At 43.3% G+C, this 17,494-nt stretch overlaps 1 protein-coding gene across 1 annotated transcript in view; it reads right to left on the bottom strand.

The window, feature by feature from the left end:
* Positions 1–243: 243 nt before the first annotated feature.
* LOC137545715 (keratin, type II cytoskeletal 80-like) overlaps positions 244–17,494 on the bottom strand; it is a 105,232-nt gene continuing 87,981 nt past the window's right edge. Inside the window, exons 7-9 of the mRNA XM_068267249.1 lie at positions 9,580–9,800; positions 3,639–3,679; positions 244–435 (exon numbers count right to left, since the gene is read on the bottom strand). Of these exons, the coding sequence (XP_068123350.1) occupies positions 356–435; positions 3,639–3,679; positions 9,580–9,800 (342 nt within the window). The 3' untranslated portion in view covers positions 244–355. The remainder of the gene's footprint in view (positions 436–3,638; positions 3,680–9,579; positions 9,801–17,494) is intronic.

Below are 17,494 nucleotides of genomic sequence, written 5' to 3'. Positions count from 1 at the left end.
TTTGACTATGGTTTCACTTTAAAAACATGGTTATGGGGGTCTCAGGGACAGTAATTGCGTAACAATCTTCTCAACCAGGACTTAGACAGTAGTAAACACCCTCCCAAAAGAGGTTTTACCAGCTTTCCACTTTTTTTATTTTTTTATCCGGGAATTGGCTTTAATGCTGGAATGCAAATTGCAGGTACTATGCAGGAAGACTGCGTTTGTGTTTCTTCCTGTGAAACAATATAAGCATTGGAGTAGTTGAATGCTGAATTTTAATTTGCATGTATACTTCCTACGCATTGCTCTGAAACCGCACCTAGGTAGGTAAATACTGTGCAGAGAAAGGAAGAGCCCAAATCATACAACATCACAGAAGGCCATCAGATGTATTGCTGTATGTACTCCATGAACTGCTGCTATTCCGGGATTGGGACGGCCTCCGCACCTCTGCAGAACAGAAAGGAAAAGACTGTGTTAAAAAAATGCGTATTTGTTTAAGGCATACATCTCCTATATTAGAAATACAAAATCAAAGCTACTGCATTCTGCTTGAGCCACATGCTGGATGCACTGCAGGGTGTAAGGCCTAGTGCACACCAGAGCGGTTCTGCTGCGGTTTGCGATCCGTTTGCGGGTGCGGATCCGCTAGGGTAATGTATTTCAATGGGCTGGTGCACACCAGAGCGGGAGGCGTTTTGCAGAAACGCATACTCCCCGGGTGAGGCATTTTTTGGATTGCGGATGCGTTTCTGCCTCAATGTTAAGTATAGGAAAACCGCAAACCGCTCTGAAAAACACCTGTTCAGAGCGGTTTTGCCGGCGTGTTTGTTACAGAAGCTGTTCAGTAACAGCTTTACTGTAACAATACATGAAATCTACTACACCAAAACCGCTACACAAAACCGCAAAACGCTAGCTGAAACGCTACAGAAAAAGAAAAAGCGTTTCAAAATCTGCTAGCATTTTGCAGATCTGCTAGCGGGTTTTGGTGTGCACCAGGCCTAAATGATTATGGGCCCCTAGAATAACTGGTCCTGTTTATTCATTGCACAGTCACACTGCCCAATAGCCCCTGCATGTCAGAAGGTGCACAAACATAACACTGCAAGCTTTCATCGATCACTCCAGATGAACTCAGATTTTGATCAGATGTGGCCGGTACAGGGTGAAAAATAGATGCCTTGAAACAGCCACTCAGATCCAGTACTACTCTTAACTGGTAAAGGGATATCCATGAAACCTAACCAATTATATACCTATCATAAAGTGTTTGCAGCATGTATATATGAACTGACTGAGGAATCTAGATCGGTGTTGCCAGAATAGACAGCCTATTATAGCATAATCTTCCCATTTTCAACAAACCTTTGTTGATATTCAAAATTTCCAGTGGACTGCCATGTTACAATGAAAGGCGGGGGTCCCACCCATTAGTGTTCTGTACAACTTTACGTGGGGTCTTGGTTAAATCGCCTGATGTAGACAATGGCCTCAATTCTGATAGCTAGGTGCAGTAAATATATTTTTTTGTTGGTAAAATACCACAATCTGTATTCTGTGTTTTTTTTTGTTTTTTTTTCAGCAATTATGAAAGATTTGTCCGCATTTTTAAAAATGCAACAAAACATGCAAAAAATGCGGAAAAAGTGTGATATTTCAGCGATAAGCATGCAGTAAATAATAATAATTAATTGCCTTCCATAAGCAGGGATAGTATTTGTAGTCTTTGGAAGTTTTTTTGGGGGGGTGGGGGGGGTGATTATGCAACAACCTACTATGGAAAGTTTATTTACAGGAATCTCATATAAAAAAAAATAAATGCATACAAATTGACTTTACCGCCAGGTACAGGCAGGTCTTAAACTGATTGGTAAATTATGTGCTAAAATGCCCCTTATTTTTCCATGAGATTTTTGATTTTCGGTAAAATATCGCAAAATACCACAACATGTATGACCTAATTTACTGCATGGGGTAAAGTATGCCTAAAATCTATTAAAATCGCAAACTGCTTTTACCAGACGCAGTAAAATACCGTGTATGCAGTAAAACGGATGCTAAGCCTACCACCAAACTCCTCATCCATGCCTTCATAATTTCCCGTCTCAACTACTTCAATGCCCTTCTGTCTGGTCTCCCTATGACCCGAATAGCCCCACTGCAGTCCATCATGAATGCGGCAGCCAGAATTATCCACTCCTCCCATCGCTCCACCAGGCGGCTCCCCTCCGTGAATCCCTCCACTGGCTTCCTATCCAGTCCAGAATCAGATTCAAGCTATTGTGTCTGACCTACAAATCTGACCCCAAAGCCTGTCCAACCTACATTTCTGATCTTACTCAGAGATACACACCTAGCCGCTCGCTCCGCTCCTTCAATGAACTTCGCATGACTGTCCCCCGCATCACCCAGTCCCATGCAGGACTTCTCAAGAGCTGCCCCAACACTATGGAACTCCCTACCTCCACCCATTAGGGCAGCCCTCTCCTTAAACATCTTCAAGAAGGCCCTCAAAACTCACCTTTTCACTCTGGCCTACCACCCCTCACAATTGTTCTAAACCTACAGCTGAACTCTGGTCCAATACCTTTGGTGTCCTTACCTCTCCCTCTAGATTGTAAGCCTTTGGGCAGGGTCCTCCTCCTTTTGTGTCCTACCTGATCTTGCACCTCCATTACTGTGCACCCATGCTATGCATCTGAGTGAACCTAACTTGCCTAATCTCCATGCTCCCATCCAGTGACTGACTAAGCATTACCTTGTACTCATACTGTGCTGTGTGATCTGGTTTTCTTGTATTCCTGTATTGTCTTATTGCTGAATGTCACCCCTAAATATTGTCTGTAACCTAAACTAATGTCCAGCTCTGTGTAATATGTTGGCGCTTTATAAATACAATAAATAAATAATAAATAAGCCTACTAGAATTGAGACCAATATGAATTATGTTTATTTGAAAATTTCCCCTTGCAGTTTTAACATCCACCTTACAAAACGTTTTCAATGAATTGATCCCTGACGCCTTGTAAATCTTCATCTGCAGCTGCTAGCTTTGTAAACTGGTGGATACAGTACAATGCTGTATAAACAATACACGCCTACCTTTTCTTCCTGCATGCCCTTCTTCCTTTCCCCATGCTCTAGCCAGCTGTCAGTCAGGCAAAGAATGGGCATGCAGGGTCAATATTCAGTTGTCATCATTTGAATACAATTTAGCTAGACTATTTTTAAGTTGAATCTACAGCGGGGATTGTAACCAAATTGAGGGCTGGACTACTGCCCTGATAGATTTGCATCGAGGTTGACAGAGTGGATCACTCCAATCAGGGCTTTGGAGTCAGAACAAAAATCATCTGAACACGACTCTGCAGTTTATGAAACCTCTGACTCCCAACTCCTTAGTGTAATTCTTACAAGTACTGTGGAGTGGAAACAAAAATCATCAGACTCATAAGTTTATTGAAACCACTGACTCCGACTCCAGGCACCCAAAACTGCGTCGATTCCTCAACTCTGACTCAAATCTACTAGTGTGGGTGAAGGGAGGTGTCATGCAGAATGTTAGCACAGGCACCCTGTCACATTTAATCATTCTAACTCTTTAACACTTTTAGTTTAGCTCAAGTATATTTTGAGAAAATGTAACCTACCAGTTTCACGATGGAAATTTACAACAGGAGGAGACCTCAGCCTGGAAAACAAGAGAGGTGAGACATTAGGGGGACAGCTGAGAGAGAAGAGCATGCAATCTTCTTCAACACCATAATACTATAAGCATCATACTTTGGTTCTTGAAACTTTGTGAACCTTTTTAAACATCAATATACCTCTATATACGTAATCTATAGTGTTGTCTGTTAATTTTACTAAAGTCCTAAAATTAGATAATGAGAACCCTTTCTTGGCCTACTAACAAACCTGAAGCAACAAAGAAGTTTCCTGTCAAGGAACTTTAACCCAAGATTAAAACTCATCCCAGTCAGCAGCTGATACCCCTTTTTACCATGAGATAACGTTACCTTTTCTTCAATAGATCATCAGGGGGGTCTGTGTGGCTTATATAGTGATGACATTGTGCAGTCACGACAAAGGTCATGACAGTTTCCTTTCTGTGAACCTTGTTATATTGTGGGAATAAATGGCTGTTTCCAACTGCCAAGCCACCAGTATCTCCCTCTGTGCATATGTATATAACTTTTAGCCTATCACATTGTTAGTGGGTGTGGTTATAAATACTGGTAACGGATGCATTTTTTCTTGTCTGCCAGTAGTAAAGATGGTTACATGCAGGCTGATTGAGGATCAAACAACATGAACGAATTACATGGCGCATTTATTGATCTCTTCCATTTTTTAAACTTCCCACTTTGCAATATATTGATTTATTTTTTAGCCCCTACTACTGTTTTTCAGTAAATTTTCTCTTAAAGGACTTCCGAGGCCAAATTTAGAAAAAAAATTGAAAAAGTTAGATACCTGCATCAGTTTGGAAGGCACGGAGGAGGCCCTCCGTGCCGTTCCGCCAGGTCCCCGCCGCTCAATAGCCCCCCCGAACAGCTTCTGACCCTGCGGGCCGGGTCAGGCTCTCCTTTCCTGTATAAAGATGGCCGCGGCTGCGCAGCTCTAGGGCCAACCCCTCGATCCACGTAACAGGCTGTTTCCTGTAGGGTGGATCGGGGGGGTTGGCCCTAGAGCTGCGCAGCCGCACTCGCGGCTATGCGGACTGCGCAGCCTTGGCCAGCTCGGGCGGCCATCTTTATGCAAGCAGGAGAGCCCGACCCGGGCCGTGCGGTCGGGAGCTGTTCGGGGGCCTATTGAGCAGCGGGGACTCGGCGGAACGGCACGGAGGGCGCGGACAGCATCCTCCGTGCCTTCCAAACTGATGCAGGTATCTAACTTCTTTCATTTTGTTTTCTAAATTTGACCTCGGAAGTCCTTTAAGCAAACAAATCTTCCTGCTTGCAAAAAGATACTTGTATTCAACCCTTCGTTAAAGAAACAAACTAAACAGGCCTGCACACCTATGTCCAGAATGATAATTTATTATTCCATAAACCTTTTTACATCCTAAATTTTGTAACCATTGAATGCCACTCAGGTACAAATTAATATAATGTTCTTTACAGTTAAAAGCCTATGATGTCTGCATAAGGCCCATGGGACTTAGTTACAGTTACATTTCAGTGCAGGAAACACTCCAAAAGTTCCTGAATTCAGAAAAAGACAATATTTCTTGGAAAGACCTCCAAAGTGACCAGGTGGTTTGAAATCACAATACAATTGCAAACAGTAAAATGCACATCAGTTAACCGATTCCAGACCAGCGTGATTTAAATCTAAGTCCTGCTCATGGCTGCACGGCTCTGACAGGATGTAGATTCCAACAATCATCACCGCACGATCCCGCCGCTCTGTCCCCGCTGCAACCCACTTGCCCTGCTGTCAGTATGACTGCAGAGCTGTGTGAGCCGGTTAGGAGCCGTTTTCATTGGCTCCTGAACCTGTCATTACTGTAAGCCAATCCCATTGGCTTACAATGATGGACAGCGTCGAGCCAATGAAAGCGACTCCTGACCGGCGTACAGAGCTCTGCCATCATGGGAACAGCAGAGAGAGGGAGCGGCGGGTCCATGCGGCGATTTGTTGGTAAGCGGTGTTTTACTGTACCAGCAGTCTTTGGTCCTTAACCAATTATGCCGCCTGGATGTGATGCTGCAGTGCTTCGGCGCGTTCCCGCATGCCCCTGTGCCGCCCCCCGGTAGCCCGGAGATCAATGAATGGCAACATGGTTCCCGTTCATTGATCTAAGTCCCCAGCACAAAAACCAACGGCTTCTGATCAGAGGCCGCAGTCTTTCTGAAAAAAAAAAAGTTTCCCGCCCTTTATATGCTTCCTGGAAGCGTGAAGGACTGGAAAAATCTCACTGTGGCTATCTTGTGGCCAAACAGTAAAACTACATCTACATATATTTTTAGCACAATAAACACACATTATTACATTTAAAATTAACTGTTTATTTCCACACCAAAAATTACCCCAAACATTTTTTATGAAAAAAAAAATTACAATTAAAAAAAAGAAAACATAAATAGTTACCTAAGGGTCTGAACTTTTTAAATATGCATGAGAAGAAGGTATATTATGAACATTTTTAAATTATAAGCTTGTAAATAGTGATGGACGCAAAGCTGAAAAAATGCACCGTTCTTTCCAAATAAAATATTGGCGCCATACATTGTGATAGGGACAAAATTTAAACGGTGTAATAACCGAGACAAATTGGCAAATAAAATACATATGTTTTAATTATGGTAACATGTATTGTTTTAAAGCTATAATGGCCGAAAACTGAGACATAATGAATTTGTTCGATTTTTTTCTTAATATTCCTGTTAAAATCCATTTAGAAAAAAATAATTCTTAGCAAAATATTCCACCCAAAGAAAGCCTAATTGGTGGCGGAAAAAACAAGATCTAGATCAATTAATTGTAATAATTAGTGATATTTCTTGGTGAATGAATGGGAGGTGAAAATGTCTCTATTGCATAAGGTGAAAAATCCCCACGGGCTGAAATGGTTAAGGGAGTAGACACTGCTGGTACGGAAGTAGTTAAACATCTATGCAAGTCCAATGTACCTTAGGTACAGTATAGCAAAATCGGTTTAGTCTAAAGAAATAAATAGTTATTAGCAGTTACGTTTTTTTAATTGATGCTCAAAACTCACCACGTTTAACGTGTTTCAGATATCTACGTGTACTTCCTTAAAATATAGGATAGCTGATTTCATAAATGGACTGACAGTCTGGTACTATACATTTAGGAAAAGAAGTATTTAATTCCCTGATGATTTTGCCCTCTGACCAAGAAATGATCTGGCTATAATTGTAATGGTGGTTCTACTATAGCTTTGAAAAACAGAATAACAACAAACCCCTCTAAAACCCAGTGCCCCAAAGTGTACTTGATCCCTTATCAAAAGTTTAAGATTTCAGGCTCCCAGGTGCCTTCACCACATGCAGGTAACAAGCTGAGATTAGGTGCACCCTCTGTACTTACGAAAGACCCGCCAAAACAAACGGCACAAAAATGGGAACAAGTGAAAAAAAATTCAAAAAGACCTTGTAGTTTTTGAGAAAATTGTTTTTGAAAAATTCAAAGAAAAACGTTTTTTAAACTCAGTAAAATGACATTTTGTGTGTACGTATATGTATGCTGATGGTGAGCTGGGCGCCTGCTGCCGCTCAAATCCCTGGCAACATAAAATACTATTTTCCCTCCGAGTCATCGCAACTCAGAGGGAGATGTAATTTAGGGTCTGGAAATTGCCGGAACCCTAGATTACCCTTACGCGCCCCAAGCAGTGTAACATTACTGCAACGTCAACACCGTGCCGAAACCACCTGCTTCGCATTTTGCCACAATACACTATACTATGTAGCGAGTTCCAAGTTCTGCATACGCATTTTATACATTTTATAGCAAACCTGTGACACTGGACGTTTGCAAGGATTATGTGAAATCGATTCAATTTCAGAATCTCAATTACGTATAATTGTAATTACAAAATGTATATGTGAAATTTTGCGTAAGCGAAATTAGCACATTACAATCATCACTAGGACAGAAGGAGACACAAAGTGGGATGAGGGCAGAGGTAGTACAGAGGGACACAATGGAGGCTAAGGTAGCACAGAGGGGAACACTGAGGGAACAGGGGTTCAGAGGCAGAGGCGTAGCTTGGGAGGGCGGGGTAGGACATGTGACCCTGGGCGCTGGGTTCCTAAATTTGCCCAGCTGCGTGTTGTCTTTTTTTTCTCATTTTATCCTCTCTGCTGCAGCGTCGCTGTGGCTGACTTGCTTCCTGTGTCTGATCAGGGACTGATCTAGACCAAGTTGCACCTGGGGCAAGGTCAGGTTTTGGCGCCTAAAGGTCAGGTTTTGGCGCCTAAACTGCCATTCCCCATCCACTTTGGCACCTGAAGGTCAGCTTTTGGCACCTAAAGACCAGGTTTTCGCGCCTAAACTGGCATTCCCCATCCAAATTTTGCCGCCTTTTTAAGAATTCAACAACCTGCGCCTGGGGCAAGATACCCGCCTGCCCCCCCCCCCACCCCCTAGATCCGTCCCTGTGTCTGATGTCACAAGTCATTAGTGGAACGCAGGCAGAGCTGGCGGCGGCAGCCAATCAGACAGCCATTCGGCACAGTGTGACTGTGGAGGCAGGGGCGGAGATGGACGAAGTGGAGCCGAGCCAGCTAAGCCCAACTAGTTGTGACAGGTAGTAGCCTTGTAGCCAGGTAGTAGTGTTGGGCAAGAAAAAATGTAAAAAAAGCTTATGCGCCCCCCCTCCCTCCCCCCAGGGAAAATCGTGCAATCATCATGACATGGATGGGAGGGAGATTAGACAGGCGGGGGGCTTAATAAAATACAATGTGTTTTTTATGTACATGAGCCATGTGTCTGACTGTTCTCAGAGGAGCTCACAATCTAATTCTACCATAGTTATAGTCTAATGTCCAACCATATTATGTATTTATAGCACTGACATCTTCCGCAACACTTTACAGAGTACATAGTCATGTCACTGACTGTCCTCAGAGGAGCTCACAATCTAATCCTACCACAGTCATAGCCTAATGTTCGACCATATTATTATGTATTTATATAGCATTGAAGTCCTCTGGAGCACTTTACAGAGTACATAGTCACGTTAGCCAAAAAAAGAGGAAAAGATGGGAACAGCTGCCTAAAAGCCCTTTATTGTGGGCAGGTATACACAGGGGTACAGCAGTGGGGAGAAGGGATGCCTGACAGCTGTTTTGCAAGTGTTATACTTGCTTCATCAGAGCCTCTGATGGCTTACACTGTGACATCTGTAGCACTGTGACATCTTCTGCAGCACTTTACAGAGTACATAGTCATGTCACTGACTGTCCTCAGAGGAGCTCACACTCTAATCCCACCATAGTCATAGTCTTCTGTCCTCCATATCATTATTAAGTATTTATATAGCACCGACAGACTTTACGGAGTTCCCAGTAATGTCACCAAGTGTTCTCAGAGGAGCTGGCACTCTAATCCAACCATACTCCTAGTCTAATGTCCTACCATATTATTATTATGTATTCATATAGGCTTATACATTTGGCTCCACTCATGATCACGCCCACATATTGCATGGCCACACCCCTCTTTGGTGCGGCAGGTTTCTCTTTATAGTGTGCATTAATAGTCTTTGTCCCCGGGCGCTGAAAACCCTAGCTACGCCTCTGATCAGAGGGGGGACACAGAAGGCACAGGGTAACAGAAGGGGACTCTAGAGGCACGGGGGGGCACGGGGGGTCACAGAGGAGGTATATGGGACAGAGATGGCACAGTGTTCCTCTTTTACAATGGATTCAGGTTAAACACAAACCTACTGTCCCTATCTCGTCCGTTAACCAGGTACTATATTTGCAGTGCAATACAACGTAGGTTATATATGACATCTCAAATGCTGCGATTACTCCAAGTATCTGTTATGGCTGGTCCCACATCATTAGGTGGTGGGCAAGTATTCCTTCGATAATTCATGACTTGTGAGCTCACCTGTTTTCTTCTCCCTCCAGTAGTTTCTTATAGGTGACAATCTCAATGTCAAGCGCAAGTTTGACGTTCAGCAGCTCCTGGTACTCTTTCACCTGCAGAGCATATTCCTGTTTTGCATTTTGTAGAGCTTCCTGCATTTCGGCAAGTTTTGCATTGGCATCCCTGAGGGCCGTGCTGCTTTGTTCCTTGGCTTGAGAAACCTTCTGCTCCGCGTGCAAACTCTAAAGAGCCAGACAAGAGGAGAAGTAAGAAATACATCAGTGGTGAAAGGACTCTAGGCATCTAATATAGTGCTTTATACTATTTTACTACAACAACAACAGAGACTGATTGACAATCAAACCAATAGAATATACAGCGAACGTTTCCATTATTATGATGCATTTGCAACATGATTTTTTTCCTCATCGCAGAGGCGTAACTAGACAACACTGAGCCCCCCTGCAAAACTTTGGAATGGGCACCCCACCCCCCTCGCTTTCTGCACAGGAAAACTGAGGACCAATGTGGTTTCCCCATGCAGAGAAAAACACTTAGGCCTCAATTCACTAAGCTTCTCTCCTGTCTTTAATAACGTTTCTTTAGTTATCACCATGGTGATGAGGCATGTCCTATTCAGGAAACATTTTACCTCAGGCAAACCTAAAGTTAACTCTTCTGTCTTTAAATTAACTCTTCAATCCTTAAAATAACTCCAGAGTTAAAGACAAGCTGTTAATGAACTGCGTGTGAAAATAACTACAGAGGAGGTAATTTAACTACAGAGGAGGTAAATTAACTACAGAGGAGGTAACTTAACCCATTCAGGTTCCGTCGTTTTCGCTTGAGAAATGTTCACCTCCCATTCATTAGCCTATAACTTTATCACTACTTATCACAATGAACTGATCTATATCTTGTTTTTTCCACCACCAATTAGGCTTTCTTTGGGGGGTACATTTTGCTAAGAGCCACTTTACTGTAAATGCATTTTAACAGGAAGAATAAGAAAAAAACTGAAAAAATCATTATTTCTCAGTTTTCAGCCATTATAGTTTTAAAATAATACATGCCTCCATAATTAAAACTCACGTATTGTATTTGCCCATATGTCCCGGTTATTACACCGTTAAAATTATGTCCCTATCACAATGTATGGCGACAATATTTTATTTGGAAATAAAGGTGCATTTTTTCCGTTTTGCATCTATCACTATTTACAAGTTTAAAATAAAAAAAATATAGAAATATTTCATCTTTACATTGATATTTAAAAAGTTTAGACCCTTAGGTAAATATTTACATTTTTTTTTTTATTGTAATGTTTTTTTTTTTATATTAAACATTTTATTTGGGTATTTTTGGGAGGGTGGGATGTAAAGTATAGTTTTATAATGTAATTGTGTGTTATGTTTAATTTTTTTTAATTTTAGTTGTAGTTTTACGTTTTGGCCACAAGATGGCGGCCATGAGTTTGTTTACATGACGTCACTCTAAGCGTAACACACGCTTAGAGTGACTCATCGGGGAGGGAACGGCCAGAAAAGGCGCAGCTTCCGAGAGAAGCTGTCGCTTTTTCAGCGGGGGAGAGGAATCAGTGATCGGGCACCATAGCCCGATACATTGATTCCTTGGCTACCGAATCCGCGGCCGGGAGTGCACGTGCACGCGCGCGATCGGCCGCGGGAGCGCGCATGGTTCCTGGACGTAGTTTCTACGGCCAGGAACCAAAATAGGTTAAGGAATGAAGAGAAAAAATAACTCTCTCACTGTGTGGAGGTAAGTTTTCACTTGCCTTATTATCTCCAGCATGATCTTAGTGAATTGAGGCCTTAGTCTTAAAGGAAAAGTCAGGCAGTCTATGCTACCCCAGATCTACTTACCTGGGGCTTCCTCCAGACCCTTGCAGCAGACAAGTCCCTTGTCGCAGCTCTGTACCCAGTACATACATACACGCACAGCTGTATTATTTTACTACATGAGAGCACATGCTATATGGAGGAACAACAATGACATGCTGAACGTAAGATATAGTATTCACTGTAACTTTGGCAAAGCATTCAAAATGTCACTGATTGATATAGTTATTACAGGATCTTGGACTCCATGTGAGACAACAAGCTCTCAATGAGGCAGCAACAGTCAGACATCAATCTTTCCTATTCCACTTTGTCCAGTAGTGTGTGTGTGTGTGTGTGTGTGTGTGTGTGTGTGTGTGTGTGTGTGTGTAAAGGAAAAGAAGCACGTAGGGTGGCACTAGATGCTCTGATTGGCAGCTCCAAGGGGGTAGCAGGGGTTATACGCCGTGCCTCCGGAATAACCAGGTACAATTGTAACAAAGGAAGGCAAACAGAGTCCGGGCACCAGCTAGCAAAGGTCAAGCATATAACTCCTTTGCAAGGCCTTATATAAGGCCTTGCAAATTTCTGTCAGGGATCTTGGGGAAGGAATAAAGGAGTTTATGCATGACCTTTGCTAGCTGGTGCCCGGACTCTGTTTGCCTTCCTTTGTTACGTGTGTGTGTGTGTGTGTGTGTGTGTGTGTGTGTGTGTGTGTTAAGAATCTAGGAATCTCTTCTGAGGGAAGGTCTACAACTTTTTTTTTTCCAACTGTGACTCCTTTGTTTGTAATATTGTACATGAAGTCATCAGAACTGCTGCAGTGTGAGACAGATGTTTTTTTACCAACCCTAGGGAGCAGACAGTGTACAAATTGTGTATGATACCTTATCTGTGTGGTAGACACATGCAGTCAACATAACAATAGTATGAGAGTACAATACGTTTTCTCTCTATGCCCTTAGTTGCTTGTCAGTCTCTCAAACTTTTTCCCCCACGGGGCCCCCTGAGGCTTCTGGGCCCTCCTGCGGAGGCATCTGATCGCATTTGCTGTCCTCCTGCATTTTTCATGTGAATGAGTCCTATACGTTCTATAGAAGTGCAGGAATATTGCATAGCAATCACACTGCTATGCAATTTTTTTTTCAGTGATTCTGCAATTCAAAATATTTTCCTACTACACACACGCACGCACACACACACACACACTTTGGATCAGTTTTTTAAAGGACACCTGAAGTGAGGGGTATAGAGGCTGCCATATTTTTCCCTTTTAAAACGGAATATAACCCTGCATTTCAACTCTAAAACATTATGGCCTAGTGCACACCGGAGCGTTTCCGCTGCGGTTTGCGATCTGCTTGCGGGTGCGGATCCGCTAGGGTAATGTATTTCAATGGGCTGGTGCACACCAGAGCGGGAGGCGTTTTGCAGAAACGCATACTCCCGGGCTGCTGCAGATTTTGGATTGCGGATGCGTTTCTGCCTCAATGTTAAGTATAGGAAAAACGCAAACCGCTCTGAAAAACGGCACTTCAGAGCGGTTTGCCAGGCGTTTTTGTTACAGTAGCTGTTCAGTAACAGCTTTACTGTAACAATACATGAAATCTACTACACCAAAACCGCTACACAAAACCGCAAAACGCTAGCTGAAACGCTACAGAAAAATAAGAAAAAGCGTTTCAAAATCTGCTAGCATTTTGCGGATCTGCTAGCGGTTTTTGGTGTGCACCAGGCCTCAAACAGTATATTATATGCAACCAGCATTTTTTTTTTTACTAGACCAGCATTGGAAGGGTTACACAGAGCTTTAAAGTTCCTGGAGATTTCTGCAGACGCATCCGAAGCTGACATAGATACATTTTGTTTACATAAATGTATCTAAGTGTTGAATGTGACTCACTCTCTCTGACTGAAAAGGAGCTGGAGGACAGCCAAAGAGTGTGTAACATTTCTCAATAGATACATTTACCTAAATAAAATGTAACAATCTAAACTTCTTCTGCATATCTCTCTACGGAACTTTAAACCTCTGTGTTTAACCCTTCCAATGCTGGTCTAGTAAAAAAAAATGCTTTTTGCATATAATATGCTGTAAATAATGTTTTAGATCAAAGTTGAAATGCAGGGTTATATTCCGCTTTAAACAATACCAGTTTACAGGCAGCCCAGTAAGTTTGCCAGGTGGCACAGGCGCAGTCCAGCCGCTCGCGCTGCCGTGGCCTGGAGCATTATGCGCCTTCGCAGTAGTACTGTTCAGGTGCACAATGCTCCCAGCTACGGGAGCGCACGTGGCATGCGCAGTACCCCCGACTCACGGAATTAATGGTGCAGCTAGTGGAGGAACCAGGAGGCGGTGGAAGATGGCAAGGGACTGATCAACCTGAAGGGGGCTGGAGGAAGACCCAGTTATGTATCATTTTTATGTTTCTGATCATCTTAGGTTTCTTTTACATTTCTGATGTCTACTTATAATGCCTGTAGTTTGGGTCTTCTATTTTTATACAAGTTTTATTAGTATAGTTTCTCTTTAAAAAGAGCTGTGTCCTCTCTCCTTGAAAAAGCGGGGTGACTCCTGTGGAACTAGTGGGACTGTTCTGAGAGGATCCCTGTCTCTCCCTTGCTGCTCTGCCCTTATCCACACCATCTCCTGGGCTAAGTATCTCCTCCAGTTTTGCACTTCCTTTCCTCTCATGCATTGCACTTTCATAGGCTGCTCCTAGGTTGTTTTGCATAAATTTTTCATACAGTTTAGCACTATTTATTGTATCTAAATTGATTTGGTGAGATGTTTGCACGAGCACTTTATATGTGATTTTCAATTACCATGGACTATGCTCTGAATTAGCTCTTCTATCTTCAGCATTATATGTCATTACACTATTGTGACTTATAGCACTTTACTGAACCCGGGTTCATCCACCTGTGGGCTCTAAATATTGAACCCACAGGTTTGGTATACTATATCTTTATATATTGTTTAATGGTGTGGTTTAGCGCGTATTGGGGTTGATTCACTATAACAAATAGTGTTCCTTATCAGAGCTAACATGTAACGATCGGTGTTAACACAGAGAGGATCTGATTACCGGTGATCTGCAGTATCACCGAGAATGCAGATATATACCCGATTATTGATGATCTGCAGGATCACTGATAATCAGATATATCTCTAACCTCTGGACACCTGAGGGATGAGAGTGTTTTGGTGCAACAGTAGTACTTTGAGGACCGCACCTGGATATCAGGTGCTAGAGCAATAAGGAGTATTGCTCTGCAGCAAGTTCCTTCCGTTGGTCTGAACTCCCCGCAGGGAGGAGTCAGGCCGAGAGTGGGAAGGACAGAACGTGAGTGACACCAATGAGGGAGTGTCACTGACAGATCTGTGAACTATCTCTCAACAGGTGTGAGAGTTCTCGAGGTGGGGCAGGCCAGGTCGTCAACACACGGACAGATAAAGTACAGAAACAGGAGACAGATGCAGAATCTTGAGACTAGCCGAGTTCAGCAACAGAGTATCAGAATGACAAAGGTAAAAAATCAGAGATCAGAAGAATGGTCAGGGAAGCAGAAGGTCATAACAAATAATCAACAATTCCTAGACTAAGGTGTGAGTTCCTTGATCATCAACACCTTGGAAACTGGTCTAGATAATAACACAAATAATACAGAATTCCTAGTCTAAGGTGTGAGCTCCTTGATCATCAACACCTAAGAAACTGGTCTAAAGTAACACAGATACTGACAGGGTCTGAGTGCTACCACGTAGTGATCGCAACGCCAGACACCAGAGGAATGACCAGCACCCAGTATATATACACCAGTGCTCTCCTGCGCCTCCCCTAAGTGCTGGACCAATGAGAACTGAAAGAATTGTCAGCTGACCGGCCTGGTCAGCTGACACTCCTCTGGCTGTCATAAATGCGCTGCCTCTCCGCGCGCGCACGCGTCCTTCTGAACCAGTGTGGTCCCAGCCACACCAGACATGTGCTGTAATGCCTCTGCTGTTTTGGATGCGGAATCCGCCGCACCGCTGTCCGAGCGTGCAGCGTTTTCTCCGCATTCAGCAGTACTGAGAGAGGTAGGCCTATGCGTGCAAACCGCCGCGTTGGACGCGGAATCCGCCGCCCTATTCTCTGGGCATGCGGCGGTTTCTCCGCATTCTGTCAGGCCAGTGAATGCAGGTCCCTGCGCACAAGCTGCCATGTTGAACGCGGAATCAGCCGCCTTACTCTGAGTTCTTGCGGCGGCTTATCCGCGTTTTCTCACAAAAAGCACTTAGTGAATGGCAGTTGCTGCTTGCTGTGCAGAAAGCAGGGAGGCTGGCTAGCATCATTGTTTAAATCCTTTTTAGGGAATATCTTTATAAAGAATAAAAGCCTTGCTTAGAATCCACTATGTAGAGATGGACTAGTCCAAAACCTGTCACTTCTGTCAGATTTTTACTACCTATAATAAGTGACAGCAACATATGAGAAATTTTACGCTGGAAAAACGTACTTCTTCTTTGTCTATGTCTGCACATATTTTAAATTTTACAATTTTTCGGCATAGTGCCCCTTTAAGCTGGGACATGATGTATTCCGTTTTAAGCTGCATTTTCACATAGATGAAGTGAATGTTTAATTTGCCTCTACGTGGAATGTGTTTTAACACATCATTATTATTTTTTGTATCATCCTTGGACAATTTAAACAATGACAGATACACAGGGGAAGCATGTAACAGAACCGCAGGCGATCTAACCTACAAAGTATTTATGGTGATGAGAGACAACATAATTATACAACGACCCTTCCATTTCATTTATGATGGCTGTTAAAATAATGCTGATTGAGGCTTGCATAAGGAAAGGATTATATTATTGTACTTTCGTAATGCACAGCTAAAGCTATAAGGGCCTTACTGGTAAATCAGAGATTAGCATGTGCACAGTTGTTATTGTATACTTTGTACACACACATAGACACACACAGCTGTCCATGGCGAATCAGGAAAAAAGTGCACACAGAGCAAAGCGGAAAGAAGGGCGGCAATGATAAAAGCCATGATTAGCGCCATTAGAGGGAAATTTTGGCAATAAAATGCAGCAATGATATGATGTGTTTTTAGTGTTAGGAGTGAGGATTGCCGTCAATAGATGGAATTTTGGGTGAATATATAGCCACAATTCCTGGGCGTCCAAAATTCCATCTCTTGCCACTTATTGTGGTTAAGGGTTAGGCACCACATGGGGAGGTGGTTAAGGGTTAGGCGCCATGGCAGGGGGGTGGTTAAGGATTAGGCACCATGGAGGGGAGGGGTTAAGGGCTAGGCATCAGTAGAGGGAGGGTTCTGTGTGAGAACAGGAATAGGTTAGGTCATAGTAATGCGATGATCACACCACACCGTGTGTAGTGGAAACGGGCCCTAAGCTGTGAAATCTCAGCTAGGATCATTTTGGAGCGAGATCTGGTTGATGAGGAATGCTTTTCCTTGGGTTCTGCAATGGACATCTCTTGGAGTATTTGGGGCATTAGTTCCTATTTTGGACGATGAACCGTATCAAGCATGAAAGATTAGAGGGTTATGCTAGGTGTACTTGAAGGCCAGTTATTGGCACCATAGGAGTTTCTGAAGTAGGGAAATATGTAGGTGTATGGGGGAGAATAGTAATAGGCAATGGGGGTTATGTTTCTGACGTGAGATTGTATTTAAAGGAGTTGTCAGGCATATTTTATTAAAATTAACACTACTTACCGGGGGCTTCCTCCAGCCCCAAGCTCCCAGGACCTCCCTCACCGCAGCTCTGCCCGCCGTTTGCCGGAGCTCCAACCCGGTCCCCGGCGATGACGTCAGCGACCTGGAGGTCGCTCTGTACTGCGCCTGCACTATCGGCGCTGTCAATCACCGCCACGTGGGCCGGAGCGGACTGCGCAGGAGATTGGGGCTGGAGGAAGCCCCCGGTAAGTAGCGTTTATTTTATTAAAATATGCCTGACAACTCCTTTAAAACCATCAAGATTATTGCAGGTTTAGGGAGGGAAAAACTGTTATTTTTGTTTCTTTGCCAACAGTTTAGCTGCAGGCAACTAGACTGTGCTGCTGCCAAAAATACAT

This window comes from Hyperolius riggenbachi, chromosome 2, assembly GCF_040937935.1.
Source record: "Hyperolius riggenbachi isolate aHypRig1 chromosome 2, aHypRig1.pri, whole genome shotgun sequence".
Classification (NCBI taxonomy): domain Eukaryota; kingdom Metazoa; phylum Chordata; class Amphibia; order Anura; family Hyperoliidae; genus Hyperolius; species Hyperolius riggenbachi.
The sequence above is the reverse complement of the archived record's forward strand: the minus strand, read 5'-3'. Positions and strand labels throughout refer to the sequence as shown.